The sequence below is a fragment of the Cetorhinus maximus genome, chromosome 8, assembly GCF_964194155.1.
Source record: "Cetorhinus maximus chromosome 8, sCetMax3.hap1.1, whole genome shotgun sequence".
NCBI lineage: Eukaryota > Metazoa > Chordata > Chondrichthyes > Lamniformes > Cetorhinidae > Cetorhinus > Cetorhinus maximus.
In genome coordinates this window covers 57,617,315-57,637,748 of record NC_135886.1, presented here as the reverse complement: position 1 = coordinate 57,637,748, position 20,434 = coordinate 57,617,315, and the positions used below count along the sequence as shown (strand labels likewise).

The following is a 20,434-nucleotide window of genomic DNA, read 5'->3' as shown; positions in this document are numbered from 1 at the left end:
TGAACTCAAAGCTGCTTTTAATTTTCCCTGTCTCGTGTGTTCGTGTGTGTGTGTGTGTGTGTGTGTGTGTGTGTCGGTCCTGCCTCTCTGGACCCCTGTTGCTAGGCAACAACTGTTTTTTTTCTACTCTTGTGTTTGCTTTAACTTCTCCCAAGAGTCATAAAACTTAATAGAAATGCAGGTATACAAATAGCTTTAGACCTATTGTCTCCCTCAAAAATGAAACTAAATCCCAGGTTTCACCTTTTTAAAGTGAAACTAAAACTCAACTTGACCTTTTCTGCTCACACTCATACAGAAATACAAATCAAACTTAAGCTTTAAAACTAAAACTCATCCCTAACACCCACAAATACAAATATAACTTACTTAAGCTGTCTCTATTTTCTAACAAGTGATACCACTATCATGCTAAAATGGATATACTGAGGACAGATCTAGCAGCCAAAATCCTGGGTATCTATGAGGCATTATGGGCTATTAAGAGCAGAGTTATATATCAGCATAATCTGTAGCTATGTGGCTGAGCACATCCCCCAGTCCTTATTCACCATGAAGATAGTAAACTAAACATGGCATAATGTGGAGAGTAGAAGGATGTGTCAGGAGTAGCACTGGACACGCCCTAAGATGAGATATCAACGTGGTGAAGCTAATACTTGTCGGGCAAAAGCAGAAAACTATAGACAGAGCTAAGCGATCCTACAACAAACAAATCAGAATATAATTCTGTAGTCTGGCCATATCCAGTCGAGAATGTGGGTGGACAACCAGGCAACTAACAGGAAACAAAAGCTCCATGAGCATCCTCGTCCTAGAGCCCAGCACAAGAGGCAATATCTGCATAGATTTTAGCACAGAATCGCAGAATTGTTATAGCACAAAAGGAGGATATTCAACTTGTCATCTGCACTAGCTCTCCGAATGAGCAATGCACCCAGTGCCATTCCCCCACCTCCCCCTAAACTTATATATTCTTTCTTTTCAGATAATAACCCAATTCCCTTTTGAATGCCTCAATTGAAACACGCTTTTCCCTTAACAAATCCATGTTAGCTTTGTTTAATTAATCTGCATTTGCCCAAGTGAATATTAATTCTGTCCTGAAATATTGTTTCTAGAAGTCTTCCCACCGCTAAAGTTAAACTGACTAGCCTGTAGTTGCTGGGCTTATTTTGAGGGTGTAACATTTGTAATTCTCCAGCCCTCTGGCACCACCCGTGAGTCCAAGGAAGATTGGAAAATTATGGACAGCACCTCCGCAGTTTCCACTCTCACCTCCCTCAGTATCCTTGGATGCATCTCATCTGTTCCTGGTGCTTATCAACTTTAAGTACAGACAGCCTTTCCAAAACCACCTTATCAGTTTTAAACCCTTCTAGTGCCTGAATTACCACATATTTCACCATGAGCTGGGCAGCATCATCTTGGTAGATGAAGGCTAAAGTGAATAATGATACTCTGCATCCTTATGAGGTTTCCAACAGCATAAATGTTATTGTCTAGCCAATTTGGCTCACTCCCCATATGTTTAAGAAGCAACTGAATGCATTGGGTGCCAGTACAGCTAGAGATCCAGTTTTGGGGCTAATGTCTGAAAAGTGAGTTGAAGTAAAACATCAGCCATAATCTTTTTGAATGACAAAGCAGTCTTGCAGGGCCAAATGACCAACTGTGCCCATTTTTCATAACTGGTACATCCAGCCTTCCCCACACAGTTTTGATACCTTGTCTCAATTTTGAAAATTAATTATGTTAGACGCAAAAGCTGTTCATTGTATTTTGCGTAATGGTTAGGCTAGTCGGTGTGGGGGTTGCAGGGAGGGTGCGGGGTTGGATGATGTGAACCTGGACTTTTAACTTTTATCCATTTGTGAGATTGTAGCTGTTGCTTGCAAGGCCTGCATGTTTAGGGATGGGCAATAAATGAGTGAGTAGGCGATGATGAGCCACCACCTAGAACTCTTGTTCATATGATGTAAGGAATCCCATAATACCGTTGAATAGGGAGATCCAAGATTTTGACCCATCAATGATGATGGAATGACATATATTTGATATTTGCAAGTCAGAATTAGTTGTCTTGGGGGTACAGGACACTGGTTTGGAAGATGCTGGCAAAGCCTTAGAAAGTTTACTCAATTAAAGTGCTGTTGTCTTGTCGAGAATAGAGTCATAGAACCGTTATGGCATTAAAGGGTGCCATTTGGCCTATCAAGTCCGGGCCTGCTCTCTGAAGAGTAATCCAATCAGTCCCATTCCCCTGCAAATTTATTACACTCAAGTGCCCATCCAATTTCTTTTGAAATCATTTCCCTCGTAGGCAGTGTGTTCCTGGTCACTGCATTTTTAATAAAATGTTCTTCCTTACATATCTCACCGAAAAACCTTCAATCTGTGTTCCCTAGTCCTAGTACCGTCAGCTAATGGAAACAGCTAGGAACAGAAAATAGGAGCAGGAGTAGGTAATTCGGTCATTTGAGCCTGCTCCGCCATTCAATATGATCATGGCTGGTCGTCTAACTCAATGCCATCCTCCCGTGCTCTCCCCATACCCCTTGATGCATTTAGAAATCTATCTATTTCCTTCTTAAATATATTAAGTGACTTGGCCTGCACAGCCTTATTTGGTAGAGAATTCTGCAGGATCACCACCCTCTGAGTGAAGAAGTTTCTCCTCATCTCAGCCCTAAATGGCCTACCCCGTATCCTGATTTTGTTACCCCTTGTTCTAGACTCCCCCCCCACCTGCCCCACAAGCCAGAGGAAACATTATCCATGCATCCAGTCTGTCCATCCCTGTCAGAATTTTATATGTTTCAATGAGATCCCCTCTTATTCTTCTAAACTCCAATGAATAGAGGCTTAGTCGATCCAATCTCTCCTCATACGACAATCCTGTTATCCCAGGAATCATTCTAGTGAATCTTCGTTACAATCCCTCTATGGCAAGTATATCCTTTCTCAGATAAGGAGACCAAAACTGCACACAATACTCCAGGTGTGGTCTCACCAAGGCCCTGTACAGCTGCAGTAAGACATCCTTGCTCCTGTACTCAAACCCTCTTGCAATGAAGGCCAACATACCATTTGCCTTCTTCACTGCTTGCACACCTGCATGCTTGCTTTCAGTGATTACTGTACAAGGACACACAGGTCCCTTTGTACATCAGCATCCCCCAATCTATCAACATTTAAATAATACTCTGCCATTCTGTTTTTCCTACCAAAGTGGATAACTTCACACTTATCCATGTTATACTGCATCTGCCATGTATTTGCCCACTCACAACTTGTCTAAATCGTCTTGAAGCCTTTTAACATCCTCCTCATGACTCTCATTCCTACCTAGTTTTGTGCCGTCAGCAAACCTGGAAATATTACATTTGGTTTCCTCTTCCAAATCACTGATATGTTATAGCTGGGGCTCAAGCACTGAGCCCTGCAGTACCCCACTGGTGCCTGCCACCCCAAAAAAGACCCAATTATTCCTACTGTTTCCTGTCTGTTAACCAATTCTCAATCCATGCTAATATGTTACCCTTAGGGGTAACATGTGCCTTAATTTTGCACACTAATCTCTTTTATGTGGGACTTTATCAAAAGCTTTCTGAAAGTCCAAGTACACCACATTATCTATTCTGCTAGTTATGTTCTCAAAAAAAAACTCCAGTTTCGTATTGGATCCTTCATTTTCCATCCTAATGAAGCATTCTATAATGTTATGAGCATTCTTCCCTAAAGGATCTGGCACAACAAGATTATTTACTAACCCCTTCACATTGCACAATACCAAACCTAGGATTTCCTACTTGGTTCCTCGTCTTACTGGTTTAAAAAACCATCTCGTGTACACTCCAGGAACTCAAACATGATATCCCTTTCATAAATCCATGTTGACTTTGTCTAATCTCGTTGATATTTTCTAAGTATCCTGTTATCTCATCCTTTATAATAGACTCTAGCATTTTCCCTACCACTGTTGTTAGGGAATTATAGACCGGTTAACCTATTTTCTCCCCTTTTTTTAAAAAAAATAGTGGGGTTACGTTTGCTACCCTCCAATCTGCCGGGACTGTTCCAGAATCTATAGAATTTTGGAAGATGACAACCAATCATCCACAATTTCCATGGCCACCTCCTTTAGTAAAATTGCAAGGAATATAAAAGTGGATTGTAAAAGCTTCCATAAGTATGTAAAAAGAAAAAGATTAGTGAAGACAAATGTAGGTCCCTTACAGCCCGAAACAAGAGAATTGATGTAGATTATCAGGCCCTCGGGATTTATTGGCTTTCAGTCCCATTAATTTCTACAGCACTATTTATTAATACTAATTTCCTTGAATTCCTCCTCCTCACTAGACCCTTGGTTCCTTGTATTTCTGGGAAGTTATGTGTCTTCCTCTGTGAAGACAGAACTAAAGTAGTTGTTTAATTGCTCTGCCATTTCCATGTTCTCTATTATAAGTTCTCCCATTTCAAACTGTAAGGGACCTACATTTGTCTTCACTTATCTTTTTCTTTTTAGATACTTATAGAAATTTTTACAATCCGCTTTGATGTTCCTTGCAAGTTTACTCTCATACTCTATATTTTTCCCCTCTTCATCAATCTCTTGGTCCTCCTTTGCTGAATTCTAAACTGCTTCCAATCCTCAGGTTTACTACTTTTTCTAGTAACTTTATGAGACTCCTTATTGAATTTAATGCTATTCTTAATTTCCTTTGTTAGCCATGGATGGCTGCTTTTCCTGTTGTGTTTATGCACCAGAAAGGAATGTATAACTTGCAATGCATGCATTCATTCCTTAAATATTAGTCATTGTCTGTCCACAATCATGCCTTTTAATGAAGTTCCCCAGTTCATCGTAGCCAACTCACCCCTCATATTTTCATAGTTCCCTTTGTTTAGATTTTGGACCCTAGTTTCGTATTGGATACTTCATTTTCCATCCTAACGAAGAATTCTATAATGTTATGAGCATTCTTCCCTAAAGGATCTGGCACAACAAGATTATTAATTAACCCCTTCTCATTGCACAATACCAAATCTAGGATTTCCTACTTGGTTCCTCGTAGTACTGGTTTAAAAAACCATCTCGTACATACTCCAGGAAGTTATCTGCCACAGTGTTATTGCTAATTTGGTTGCCTAGTCTGTATGTAGATTAAAGTCACCCATGATTATTTTGGCACCCTTGTTACATGCATCTCTAATTTTCTGTTTAATGCCGTCCCCTACCTTACCACTACTGTTTGGAGGCCTATAGATAACTCCCACTAATGTTTTCCGCCCTTGTTGCCTCTTAGTTCTACCCAGATTGATCCGACGTCTAGATTTTCTGAGCCAATATCCTTTCTCTCTCTCTCTCGTACTGATTTCATCCTTAACTAACAACGCCATCTCACCACCTTTTCTTTTTATGCCTGTCCTTCCTGAATATCCAATATCTTGGATATTTAGTTCCCAGCCTTGGTCACCGTGCAACCATGTCTCTGTAATCGCAATCATATCATACCCGTTTGCGTTTATTTGCGCTGTTAATTCGTCTACCTTATTGCAAATGCTCCATGCATTCAGATACAGTGCCTTTAGACTTGTCTTTTTAACATTTTTACACTTTTTTTTTGTACTATGGCCCTATTAGCTGCTAGCCCTTGTTTCCTCTGCCTCCAAGTTTGCTTTCTACTTCTCTTTCATTTCTATCTTTGTTTCTCTCTCCTGTGTCTCCCTGCTCGGGTTCCCATCCCCCACCACTCTAGTTTAAATTCTCTCCACAGTAAGAGCGAATACCCCTGCGAGGATATTGGTCCCGGTCCTGGTGGGGTGCAACCTATCCAATTTGTACAGGTCCCATCTTCCCCAGAATCAGTCCCAATGCCTCAAGAATCTAAATCCCTCCCTCCTACACCATCTCTCCAGCCATGCATTCATCTTGTCTGTTCTCCTATTCCTGATCTCGCTAACATGTGGCACTGGGAGTAATCCTGAGATTACTACCCTTGAGGTTCTGCTGTTTAATTTATTTCCTAGCTCCCTATATTCTGTTTTCAGGACCACATCCTTTTTACCTATGTCGTTGGCACCAATATGGACTACAGCCTCTGGCTGTTCACCCTCTCCCTTTAGAATGTTCTGCAGCAGCTCAGTGACATCCTTGACTCTGGCACCAGGCAGGCAACATAGCATCCTGGTGTCACGTCTGATGCCACAAAAACGTCTATTTGTTCCCCTTACGATAGAATCATGGTGCCAGAGACTTGGCTCTTTGCTGCATTCCTCTGAGGAACCATCTCCCCAGCAGTATCCAAAATAGAAAATCTGTTGGAGAGGGAGATGGACCCAGGGGACTCCTGTACTACCTGCCCGATGCTTTTATTCCTGTCTGGCAGTGACCCATCCCTTTCCAAGGATCCTGTGCACTCTTTACCTGCGCTGTGACCACCTCACTGTACATGCTATCCACAAAGATCTCAGTCTTGTGGATGCTCCACAGTGACTCCAGCCCCAGCTCCAGCTCTGAAACACGGATTTCGAGTAGCTGCAGCTGGAGGCACTTACTGTACACGTGGTCACTCTGGACACGCCCTGACTTCCCACATCTCACAGGAGGAGCATTGTGTAGCTGAGCTGCCCTGTCATGACTTACTCTTAAATTACTCCCTCTACTTTTATTTCCTCTATTAAGGAATATTAAGGACAGTAGAAATAGTCACCAGGTCCTACTTACCAAGACTGCCACTCCTCTCGCACTGTCTCCCAGTCCCGTTCTGGTCTTGGGTCTGGTTCCCCTTGCTCTTTAAGGCCTCTGCTCGTCTCGTGTTATCAAATGTCAAAAGCAAGAAGCAACTCTTTCGCTTCCTCCCCTAACTCCCAGCACTTTATTCTAAATCGCACTAAGTTGGCTGGCTTTATACGCTCCCAAGACAAAGGCTAGCTGACCCAGTTACCAAGGAACCAGTTTCAGTTGCTTTAATTAACTAAGCCCAGCTGCTCATCCAGTGGAGACCTTGTTAAAACCCTGCTTATGGCTGGAAACTTTTGAATTTAAACTGTAGATTTCAGTTAACTTTTTAAAAAATTCATTCACAGGATGTGTACTTCGCCAACTGGGCCAGCATTCATTGCCCATCCCTAGTTGCCCTTGAGAAGGTGGTGGTGAGCTGCCTTCTTGAACCATTGCAGTCCATGTGGTGTAGGTACACCCACTGTGCTGTTAGGAAGGGAGTTCCATGATTTTGACCCAACTACAAACAAAATTAGATTTTTACAAAAAGATGATTTTTTTTAATTAAGACTCCTTACTCACCATCCACCAGCATCCAGGCCTGTATTTACTAACCAGTCAACTTACGGGACTCTTGTGACGTCACTTTTAGATTTTATCTGTAAACCCATGGCTCTCTCTGAACTACCACTGCTTTATGGGCTTCCCATGTAGCAAAGTAAGATCCAGCTAATAGAGGCTGTGGAAAGTTAGAAAATGAAAGGATCACCTCATTCCCTCTTCACCAAATTCCCTCACTCACTAAACTCCAACTTAAGCATTCTAATGCAGCCCAAAGCAGCACTGCAGTGCAGCCAACCTGGTAATGCTCCTCTCAAGGATCCTCACATCCTTCCTAAAGTGTGGTGACCAGAATTGGATGCAACATTCTACTTTGGCCTGAACAGAGATTGACACAGCTTCAGCCTAATGACCCTGCTTTTGTACTTAATGTGTCTATTTATGTAGCCCCAGATCCCATATGCTTTGCTAACTACTCTCATAGAAACAAGCAACAGGAGTAGGCCATTCGGCCCTTCGAGCCCGCTCCGCCATTCATCATGATCATGACTGATCATCGAACTCAATAGCCTGCTCCCGCTTTCTCCCCAAATCCTTTGATCCCTTTCGCCCCAAGAGCTATATCTAACTCTTTCTTGAAAGCATACAATGTTTTGGTCCCAACTACTTTCTGTGATAACGAATTCCACAGACTCACCACTCTCTGGGTGAAGAAATTTCTCCTTATCTCAGTCCTAAATGGTCTACCCCATATCCTCAGACTGTGACCCCTGGTTCTGGACTTCCCCGCCATCGGGAACATCCTTCCTGCATCTACCCTGTCTAGTCCTGTTAGAATTTTATAGGTTTATGAGATCCTACCTCATTCTTCTGAACTCCAGCGAATATAATCCTAATCAACTCAATCTCTCCTCATATGTCAGTCCTGCCATCCCAGGAATCAGTCTGGTAAACCTTCACTGCGCTCCCTCTATAGCAAGTACATCCTTCCTCAGATAAGGAGACCAAAACTGCACACAATATTCTAGGTGTGGTCTCACCAAGGCCCTGTACAATTGCAGCAAGACATCCCTGTTCCTGTACTTGAATCCTCTGGCTATGAAGGCTAACATACCATTTGCCTTCTTTACCGTCAGCTGCACATGCATGCTTACCTTCAGCGACTGGTGTACATGGACACCCAGGTCTCGTTGCACATTCCCCTCTGTCAATTTATAGCCATTCAGATAATAACCTGCCTTCCTGTTTTTGCTACCAAAATGGATAACCTCACATTTATCCATGTTATACTGCATCTGCCATGCATTTGCCCACTCACTCAGCTTGTCCAAATCACACTGAAGCATCTCTGCATCCTCCTCACAGCTCACCCTCCCACCCAGCTTTGTGTCATCTGAAAATTTGGAGATATTACATTTAATTTCCTCATCTAAATCATTAATATATATTGTGAATAACTGGGGTCCCAGCACCGATCCCTGCGGTACCCCACTAGTCACTCCCTGCCATTTGGAAAAGACCCGTTTATTTCTACCCTTTGTTTCCTGTCTGCCAACCAGTTTTCTATCCATCTCAATACACTACCCCCAATCCCATGCACTTTAATTTTACACACCAATCTCTTATGTGGGACTTTGTCGAAAGCCTTCTGAAAGTCCAAATAAACCACATCTACTGGCTCCCCCCTCGTCAACTCTACTAGTTACATCCTCGAAAAATTGCAGTAGATTTGTCAAACATGATTTCCCTTTCGTAAATCCATGCTGACTCTGTCTGATTCTGCCACTGTTTTCCACGTGCTCAGCTATTAAATCTTTTATAATGGACTCTAGAATTTTCCCCACTACCGACATCAGACTGACTGGTCTATAATTCCCTGTTTTCTCTCTGCCTCCCTTTTTAAATAGTGGGGTTACATTAGCTACCCTCCAATCTGTAGGAACTGATCCAGAGTCTATAGAATCTCAGAAGATGACCACCAATGCATCTACTATTTCTAGGGCCACTTCCTTAAGTACTCTGGGATGTAGATTATCAGACCCTGGGAATTTATCAGCCTTCAATCCCATCAATTTCCCCAACACCATTTCCCTACTAATACTGATTTCTTTCAGTTCCTCCCTCTCACTAAACCCTGTGCTCCCCAATATTTCTGGTATGTTATTTGTGTATCCTTTGTGAAGACAGAACCAAAGTACGTATTTAGTTGGTCAGCCATTTCTTTGTTCCCCATTATAAATTCCCCTGTTTCTGACTGTAAGGGACCTACATTTGTCTTCACCAATCTTTTTCTCTTCACATACCTATAGAAACTTTTGCAGTCAGTTTTTATGTTCCCTGCAAGCTTACTCTCGTACTCTATTTTCCCCTTCTTAATCAATCCCTTGGTCCTCCTTGGCTGAATTCTAAACTGCTCCCAGACTCGGGTCTGTTGTTTTTTCTGGCCAATTTGTATGCCTCTTCCTTGCATCTAATACTATCTCTAATTTCCCTTGTAAGCCATGGTTTGGCTACCTTTCCTGTTTTACTTTTGTGTCAGATGTACCCTGCCACCTTGAAGATCTATGCACATGAATTCTTTTGTAAATGCAGGCTGGTTGAATATATCTTCACTACGCCTATCACGTCGGCTGTATCTCCCAACAATTGGCTGATCGAATCAAACAACATATTGTTTCAATTGGGCTGCGTACAGATCATACTCAACCAGCCCATGCTTGCAAAACCCAGAACAAAACATTTATTGTTAGATGTGATTCCACGATTGGGCAGCACTTGCTGAACCATCCTGAGTGTGCTAATAGCTAGACCAGTTTAAGATAATCAGCCGAACTCCTAACTTTGGCTCATGTATTCTCGCTAGAAGCGACACACGCTTGTACGCAGAGACCTGTACTCTGCAAACAAAAAGTATATGTTCAAGCCTTGAATTACCCTGAAACATGGGGAGCCTGACATCTCAGCCAATTAGAGTTGACTTGCAGTATCAATTGTCGTGATTGTTTGAAATTTGGCATTCTTGCGTTTGAGTAGATGAGTGCAAGACAAAAAGCTTCGGTAATATGTCTCTCTTTTCAGCAACACACTATGGTTCTTGCACATCCCTGATTTTCCTGCAGATTTGCTTTTCCATCTTTCTCTCCCTGTTTGGAGGCCTATAGAATACCCCCAGTCATATGCTTCTCAACTCTAATCCAATTAATTGCCTTTTCTCCCTTGAGGACATACTCTCTTTCCAACACTACATTGTTTCCCCTAAACAGCCCTGCCCCTGCCATTTTCCTTCCCTATCTTTTTTGAACATTTGTGTCCTTGAATTTAATCTCTTAGTCCTCACCATTTTTAAGTCACGTTTCTATATTGCCAATACATCATATTCTCACATGGCTATTTATGCTTGTAGAACAACAATCATATTCACCACACTTTGTGCATTTATACACATGCATTGTAAACGTGTCTTTATGTACCCTGTAGTCATCCTTACTGCTGCTATCTAATATGGTACATTTCCTTCTCTAGAACTGTCTACTACACACTCTCCTTTATGTATCTTATTCCTCTTTTCCTCCTGTGCATTTAGTTTAAATCCTCCCCAACTGCACTAATGAACCTCCCCACGAGGACTTTGGTCTCAGTCTTGTGAGGTACATCCATCCCTGTTGAATATACCCCAGATCTGGTCCCAAAGCCCCAAGAATGTGAATCCCTCTGTCCTGCCTTGTGCCTCATACCACACGTTGATCCCCTCTACCTTCCTATTTCTACGTTCAGGTTTATGGCACACACCCTTCCCCCTGCAGAATATTCTGTACCCTCTCCATGGTGTCCTATATCTGGGCACCAGGGAGGCAACACATCATACAGGATTCTCAATAGCAGTTACAGAAATGCCTATCTGGTGCTCTAGGTATGAAACCTCCTATTATGACAGCATTTCCACACTCTGGCGTACCCTCCTGTGCAGTCCTTGTTCATTGGTGCCATGGTCTGCCTGGTCTGCACTCCTTCAAGGTGCCATCACACCCAGCAGTCTCCAGAGCTGCATACTGGTTTGAGAATGGCATGCACCCTGAAAATTCCTGCATCTTCTGGATGACCACCCATCTACTATCCTGAACTCTTACTGTCTGTGGGGTGACCACCTCATTGGAACATACAGTCCAGGAACCTCCCATCCTCCCTAATGCTCTATAGTGATTCCAGCTGCCCCTGTAGCTGAGAAATCCTGAGTCCGAGCTCGAACAACTACAGGCGTTTTAAAATTATTCATTCATGGGTTGTGGCCAGCATTTATTGCCCATCCCTAATTGCCCTTGTTCATTTTTAAGAATTAACCACATTGCTGTGGGTCTGGAGTCACATGTAGGCTAGACCAGGTAAGGATGGCAGATTTCCTTCCCTAAAGGATATTAGTGAACCAGATGTGCTTTTATGACAATCGACAATAGTTCCATAGTCATTATTAGACTTTTAATTCCAGACATTTATTGAATTCAAATTCCACCATCTGCCGTGATTTGAACCCGGGTCCCCAGAGCATTACCCTGGGTCTCTGGATTATCAGTCCAGTGACAATACCACTATGCCGCTGCCACCGCCTCCCCCCGCCTATACAAGAGATCCTGTAGTTCCCACATGGCATAGGAATTGTAAGCAACAGGTGTCAGCTGCCCATGCATGGTCTAAGAAAAAAATCTCTGTTCCATCATTAATGATCTTTAATGATCTTTAGTACCTCCTAAAAACTATAAATTTTAATTAATTTCTCTGGACCTCTTGTAGACAGAAACATTTTAATCATCCACATAGACCAGAGTACAAAATCTTGTGTTTGGCTCAGTACCATACTACAGGTTCAGTTCTGACGATAACAATGCAAGTTGTGTCCAAGCCTGAATTAGTGCAGAGAAGAACCATGGGGTTAATCTCTGATGTCAAAGCATCAGAAAGTTAAGTGTGTCTTCTTCCTTGGAAGGAAGTAAACAAGATTGGGGGCATAGGAAAGTTTAATTCGGAGTACTGTTTCAAGTCATAAGACAAGGGCACATGATTGACAATTAGAATGATCTTTCAGGTGAAGCAGTGGAGGCGATAACCTAGGCCGTTGAAAAGACAGCTGTAAGTTGTCTTGGGATGGGATAATGGGTTCCAGTGGAAAGATGGGCCGCTTGACTGGCTATAATTAAATAATTTAGTGGTTGGATATTGAAGAGGTTGAATCTACATTTAGAGCTAAGAAATAGTGGCGATATTAAGATGCATTCTGTAGAAGAGATATTGTTGCCATTTGAAATTTATCCAGTTGTAACCTGGTGTTTGGAGTCAAATGTTATCACTGCAGTTCTGAAGTGCATTTTTGTGTCTTTTACTTGCAGGAGTACTTTGATTCAGGATGGAATTTAAACAATATGCCTGTGCTGGAACCTTCAGTTCTTACACATGTTAGTGCTGATATATGTGGGATGAAGTTACCATGGCTCTACGTAGGGATGTGCTTCTCTTCTTTCTGCTGGCACATTGAGGATCACTGGAGCTACTCAATCAATTATCTGCATTGGTGAGAGACAGCCACTAACATAAATAGTCAAGACTTTGGTCATTACAGTTCAACTTATTTTCGAAGAGAAAAATGCATAGGTACTATAGACTTGCTGCAGAGCTATGCACCTTGAATGTTATGCATTCAATCTTGGTTACACTTGAACTACAGACCAGAAGGTTTCTATTTTCACTGTTCAAAAATTATCTATCAGGTGGAATGCAGAGTCACAGAATACATTGCCTTGCATATTGCTTGGTGCTTGCAGACAAATTGATGGCCATGTTAACATGTAATCCCAAGACCGAACTTCCCACGAAACGTTGGGTTGAGTGAAGAGAATCTTTACAGATAGTTTATCTAATTATAAGATTATCATAGCATCGTAGAATGCTTATAGCACAGAAGGAGGCCATTCCATGCTGGCTCTCAGCAAGAGCAACTCACCTCATCCCCTTCCCCTGTCTTTTCCCTGTAGCCCTGTAAATTTTTCTTCCATATAATTACCTGCTTCACTTTTGAAGGCCCCGATTGAGTCTCCCTTGACCACACACCCAGGCAGTACATTCCAGATCCTAACCACTTGCCTCTTTTTTAAATCCTCATATCGCTGTTGCTTCTCTTGCCACTCGCCTTAAATCCGTGTCCTCTGATTCTCAATCCTCTGTCAACAGAAACATTTTGTCCCTATCCACGCTGCTCAGACCCTACATGGTTTTGAACACAGCCCTGGTTTTTCCAGTCTATCCACTTAATTGAAGTTCGTCATGCCTGGAACCATTCTTATGAATCTTTATCTGCACCCTTTCTAATGTCTTCATATCCTTTAAATGTGGTGCTCAGAATTGGACACAATACTCAAGTTGAGGCCAAACCAGTGTTCTATACGTGTTCAGGAATAATTTCCTTGCTTTTGTACTCAATGCCCCTACTTATAAAGACAGGAACTGATGCGCTTTATTAACCGCTTTCGCAACTTTCCCTGCCACCTTAAGTGACTTGTACACATATACCGCCAGGTTCCTCTGCTCCTGCTCCCCTGTTTAGAATTTTATCCTTCATTTTATATTGCCTCTCCTCATCTTTCTACCGAAATGAATCACTTTGCACTTCTCTGCATTAAATTTCATTTGCCATGTCAATTCCTTCCACTAGCCTGTCTGTTGTTTTGAAGTTTAACACCATCATCCTCACGGTTCACAATACTTCCAAGTTTTGTGTGATGCACAAATTTTGAAATCGTACCCTGTATACTCAAGTCTAGGTCATTAATATAACTTTGCTGACAAGCATGTTATGTGTCATTTTATTGAATGCCTTTTGGAAGTCCATTTGCACCACATTAACTGCGTTACCTTCATCAACTCTCTCTGGTACCTCAGCAAAAAAAAACTCAAGCAAGTTAGATAAACTCAAATTTTCCCTTCACAAATCCAAGCTGTCTTTTCATAATTAATCCGCATATGCCCAAGTAGCTGTTAATTTTGTCCTGATTTATCATTTTTGAAAGCTGCTGTGCCACCGAGATTAAACTAATTGGCCTGTAGTTGCAAGGATTATCCTTGCACCTTATTTTGAACGAGGGTATAACATGTATAATTCTCCAGTCATCTGGCACCACCCTGTATCTAAGGAGAATTGGAAAATTATGGCCAGTGCCTCTGCAATTTCCACCATTACTTCCCTCAGTATCCTTAGATGCATCTCATTTGGTCCTGGTGACTTATCAACTTTTAAGCACAGCCAGTCTATCCAGTGCCTCTATCAGTTTTTAGTCTATCCAGTGTGTCAACTACCTCCTTTTTCACTATGACTTAGACAACATCTCCTTCCTTGATGAAGACATATATGCAAAGTACTCATTTAGTGCCACAGCCATGCCCCATGCGAAATCTCCTTTTTGGTCCCTAATCCACCACACTCCTTTTATCAACCATTTAGTATTAATGTGTCTATAGAAGACTTTTGGTTTCCCATCTCTGTCAGCCACCTTCTTACAAGTCTTCTTGTACTCCCTCTTCGTTTCTTTGTTTTTTCACTTTCCCTCTGGACCTTCTATATTGAGCCTGATTTTCAACTGTATTATCCACCAGACATCTTTCCTTCACCTTACTCTCTATCGCCTAGCTCCTCTTTTTAGCCTTAATCAATGCTATAATTTTATAATAAACATTCCCAAACTATTTTATGGAACAAAATATTTTGCAATATTCAGGAAAAAAGTGCCTGAACATGCTAAATTATCTTATGATGTCATCAACAGACCCACATTCAACTCAATCTTAGGTGTTTAAATGTCCCCCTCAGTATATATATTTCTACATGTTGGCTACTGAAATAAATTAAAGGAATTTAAACTAACATTTTCTATGTCAGATGGTGCTTCTCCGAGGAAGCTAGGGAGTAAGCTTACAGTGCCTTGTCTCTCTTCTTCAAAGATTCAAAGAGCATTGTTGAGATTTTGCAATAATGGAAGCAAGCAAATAGAGCATGATTTGAATTTTTCAAATTTGACTATAACACAAAATAATGGAAGTTATTCTTAGCATCGAGTACAGAAGCAAGGAAGTTACGATGAACTTTACAATGATTTGGCCACAACTGGATTATTGTGTCCAATTCTGAGCATCACACTTTAGGAAGATGTGAAGGCTTTGGAGAAGGTGCAGAAAAGATTTACAAGAATGGTTCTAGGAATGAGGGGCTTCAGTTACGAGGATAGATCAGAGAAGCTGGGCACTTGGCAGAGCGCTGGCATGGGCTCAACAGCCCAAATGGCCTCTGTTGTAACCATTCTATAATAACCTGACAGAATACCTGTAGAATAATTTTGACTGGCCAACATCAGTTAGATCTGGAAGATTCTGCTTGACAATGTTGCAGCTAAAGTACAGTGTTCAATAATTTCATGCATTTATATAGTGCCTTACCTGTGAATCACCTTGAGATAGTAGTGTAATGAAACCGAACAATTGATATCAAACCAAAGGAGACATTAGGACATGTGGCCAAAAGTTAAAGTAGTAGATTTTAAGGAGTACCTTAAAGAGGTGGCGAGGTTTGGGGGTGGGGGCTAATTCTAGCACTTGGGGCCTAGACAGCTGAAGGCGAAGGAAATTAGGGATGATAAGTGACCAGAATTGGAGGAATGCAGAGTTCTCAGAGGGTTGTAAGGTTGGAGGGAGGCTACAGAGATAGGATGAGGCTAGGCCATGAAGGAATTTGAATACTCAGATCAGAATTTTAAAATCCCTGATTGTGAGCCAGTGTAGGTGGGTGGACTTTGCAAGTTAGGTTGCAAGTATTAACTTCAGCTGAACTCTCGTTTAGAGGATGGAAGCTGCTAGGTTGGCCAGGAGAGCATTGGGATAGTCAAGTCTGCAGGTAGCAGCAGCAGATAAGCTGAGGCAGAGGTGGAGACAAATAATATCATGTAGAAATAGACTTAGTTGGTTGCTAAGTTCAGAGTTAAGTATAAAGTGAGGTTACAACCATTCTAATTCAGGCTAAGACAACAGCTAGGAACAGAGTTCGTAGTGATAACCTAAGACTATGGTTTTCCCAAAATTGGAGGAAATATTTGCTCATCCAGTACTGGATGTCTGTCAAACATCTCATTTCTGAATGTAGAGGGAGGGGTCAAGAGAGATGCTATGATAGAACAGTGTGTTTGTGTTGCCTTATAGCTTTGGTTGATGTAGCCAAGGGGCAGCATGTATAACTCCTTATAAATATTTGGGCTTGAGAGAGATTTTGACAAAGTTCTGTGTGAAAGATTAAAAGCCAGAGGAACTTGGGAAAGAGGATAGACTGAATACGAAATTGGTTTTAAAAAATAGGACACCAAGTATTCTTGAAGTTTAAAATGTTGGAAATTTGCAGCAGGACTGGCAAAATTGTGGAGAAAGAAACAGTTAAAGTTACAGATTGCCGACCTTTTGTCAGAACTAAAAGTTAATTCTGACGAAAGGTCATTGACCTGAAACGTTAACTTTTTTTTTCAGATTACCACCATCTGCTGTATTTTGCTTCTATATTCTTGCGATGTGATCGAGACTGGGACAGTGTCTAGTGGAGCTCTTGGAACTTTGTTGTTTCCAGTCTACATTTTTTTGATCTTGACATCAAGTGAAAGCATGAAAAATTTGCTAATGATGCTAAAATAGAGTGGTTGAGAGGTGGAAAGATTTAGCTCGAGTTTACAACTGCACAAGCAAGTGGCAAATTGGAGTTAATATTCATAGTGTGTATTTAATATTGCTTGGAAAATGTGCATAAGATTACAATGATCTTGCACAGATACACAGGCAACATGGGATTTAAATCAAAGTGGTTAACCACTGACAGAGTTAATACAAATGCAATAACTACTGCACTTAAAAACAATGCAGTGAGGAAATTGAACTCCGATGGGTAAATTCTGTAATAAATAGAGAATCATGCCCCTCTGATATAGGCCATTTGAATACTGTTTGTGCTTCAAATTCTAGAGGTATTCTCACAAAATATCATGTTTGCTAAATCTTTTTTGAGGTTGTAACTAGCAGGGTGAGGTCTTGTGGCATAATGGTAGCATCCCTACCTCTGGACTAGAAGCTTTAAGTTCAAGTCCCACTTCAGGACCTGATGGACATTGAAGATGAATGTATAAAGTGACAAAAGGGTTGATTTTCAGCCTGTAAATCCTTCCAATGCACCTGATGGCAGGCAGTAAAGAGCAGGAGAGTTTCCTGGTCAGCCATACTGCAGAAAGCAGCGGCAAACCACGGCAGTACTTTGCCAGGCATGATCATCGACCAATCCAGTGGAGGTCCATAGTCGTCAATGCCCTCTTAGGGTATGGTACCTGAAGGAGGAAGAGGATTTAGCAGGGTAGATGAGGGGTAATCCATGGATGTGCTCTATTTGGATTTTCATGGAGCATTTGTAAGGTGCCATACAAGGGTTTATTAGACAGATAGGGATAATTAGCAACTACAGGCCAATTAGTTTAACATCAGTGGCGGGTAAGGTTTTGAAATCCATAATCGGGGAAAAACAATCAACAGGCGCTTGGAGAGGTTTGAGTTAATTAAGGAGAACCATACGGATTTATAAAAGGCAGATTATACTTGACCAATCTAGTTCAATTTTTTTGATGAAGTAACAGAAGGTTGAAGGGAATGTGGTGGGTTTTTTCTGTACAGATTTTAAGAAAGCATTTGACAAGGTACTACATAAAAAGCTGGTTAACAAAACTAAGGTTTATGGAACAGGAGGGTCAGTGTCTAATTGAATAAAAATTTGGCTTAAGGATAGAAAGCAGAAAATATAGATAGTTTTTTTCAGACTGGAGGGAGGTAGACAATGTTGTTCCCCATGGGTGAGTGCTAGGACCACTGCTTTTTTGGCTTTATGTAAATTGGATCTTGGAATATTGAGTAAAATTTCAAAATTTGCTGACGATAGCAAACTTGGCCACAATTATAGTATTGCATTCAGTTCTGGTCACTACACTTTAGGAAAGATGTGAAGGTTCTTGAGAGAGTGTAGAGGAGATTTACCAGAATGGTTCCCAAAGATAGGTTTTTAGTTACAAGATCAAGTAGGAAAGGTTGGGACTGTTCTCCTTGGAGCAAAGGAGATTGAGGGGAGATTTGACACAGGTGCACAAGATTATGACAGGTTTAGATAAGGTAGATGAGGAAAACTGTTCCCATTAGCTAATGGTACAAGGACGAGGGACAAGAGGGGGAATGCAGAGAAAAACTTTATACGCTGAGTGATAATGACCTGGAACACTCTGCCCATGAGGGTGGAAGCAGAACAAAATCAATGTTCAAAACGAAATGGGATGGGCAGTTGAAGGAAATAAACTTGCAGGTCTGCGGGGGTAAGAGTGGGGGAGTGGGACTGACTGGATTGCTCCACAGGAGCTGGCATGGGCTCAACAGGCTGAATGGCCACCATCTGTGCTATAAATGATCCTGGTTCATGTAATTAGGGATAATATATTGACTTGGATGAAGAATTGGTAACAATATAAATAATAAAATAAAAACAGAAAATGCTGAAAAGTCTCCGCAGGTCTGGCAGCATCTGCGGAGAGAGAAACAGAGTTAACGTTTTAAGATCGCATGACTCTTCAATCTAAAGAAAAATAGAAATGTGATGGAGCTTATACTGTTTAAGGAGGAGTGGAGCAAAATAGAGGGTCAGGAATAGATGGGAGCTCGGGAGAAATTGATGAAGATGTCATGGATACAAGATGAAGGGAGTGTTAATGGTAGTGTTAAAGACTAAAGAAGGTGCTGACAATGGCATAAAGGCAAGAAAGCAGAATGTGTTAATAGCAGAACAAGGATCAGCCCTCTGTGAAAGCACAACATAGAAACAAGTGACAGAAGGCCCTGTGGTGGGGTTGCAGTGGCAGGGGTTGGGGAAAAAGGATAAAAATAGGGAAAAAAATAAATTTTTTAAAATGAATTTTTTAAAAATTGGATTAAAGAAGGGGTAAAGATGGAGGAGAGAGTTCATGGTCTGAAGTTGTTGAACTCAATGTTGGCTGTAAGGTATCTCATCGTAAGATGAGGTGCTGTTCTTCCAGTTTGCTTTGGGCTTCACTGGAACGTTGCAGCAGGCCAAGGATGGGCATGAGAGCAGGATGGTGTTTTGAAATGGCAAGCGACAGGAAGACCTGGGTCATGTTTGCAGACTGAGCGAAGGTGTTCCACAAAGTGGCCACGCAGTCTGTGTTTAGTCTCCCCAATGTAGAGGAGACCGCATTGGGAGTGGCAAATACAGTAGACCGAATTGAAGGCCACCTGAAAGGAATGTTTGGGGCCATGAGCGGTGAGGAGGGAGGAGGTAAAGCAGCAGGTGATGCACCTTCTGCAATTGCATGGGAAGTTGCTGTGGGAAGGGAATGAGGAGTTGGGGGTGATGGAGGAGTGGACCGGGTTGTCACGGAGGGAAAGGTCCCTACGGAATGCTGACTGGGTGGGGGGAGGGGGAGAGGAAGATGTGTATGGATGTGGCATCATGCTGGAGTTGGTGGGAATGGCAGAGGATGATCCTTCAAGAGGTTGGTGGTGTGAAAAGTGAGGACAAGGGGAGACCCTATTATGGTTCTGGGAGGGAGGGGAAGGGGTGAGGTGCGGGGAATGGGTCAGACATGGTTGAGAGCCCTGTCCACCAGAGTGGGGGGGGAGGGACCCTCGGTTAAGGAAAAAGGAAGACGTAAAAAGCACCGTTTTGGAAGGTAGCATCGTCGGAACAGATGCAACGGAGGTGGAGGAACTGGGATGAAGTCCTTACAGGAAGCAGGGTGTGAGGAGATGTAGTCGAGGTAGCTGTAGGAGCCACTGAGCTTGTAATGAATATTGGTAGACAGTCTCATCACCAGAAATGGAGACAGGTCAAAGAAGGTAAGGGAAGTGTTGGTGTTGGACCATGTGAAGGTGAGAGAGGGATGGAAATTGGAAGCAAACTCGATAAATTTTCCAGGTTCAGACAAGAGCATGAAGGGGCACCGCTACAGTCACTGATGTACTAGAAAAAGAGTTGTGGGTGGGAGCCTGAGTAGGAATGGAACAAGGAATGTTCCACATACCACACAAAAAGAC

General features: G+C 42.0%; 1 protein-coding gene across 2 annotated transcripts in view; it reads left to right on the top strand.

Moving 5' to 3' along the window:
- Positions 1-20,434, top strand: part of kdm5ba (lysine demethylase 5Ba) — a 254,050-nt gene that overhangs the window by 84,122 nt on the left and 149,494 nt on the right. For both annotated transcript variants that reach the window (XM_078546909.1, XM_078546911.1), the window contains one exon: positions 12,667-12,848. In XM_078546909.1, the coding sequence (XP_078403035.1) occupies positions 12,667-12,848 (182 nt within the window). The remainder of the gene's footprint in view (positions 1-12,666; positions 12,849-20,434) is intronic.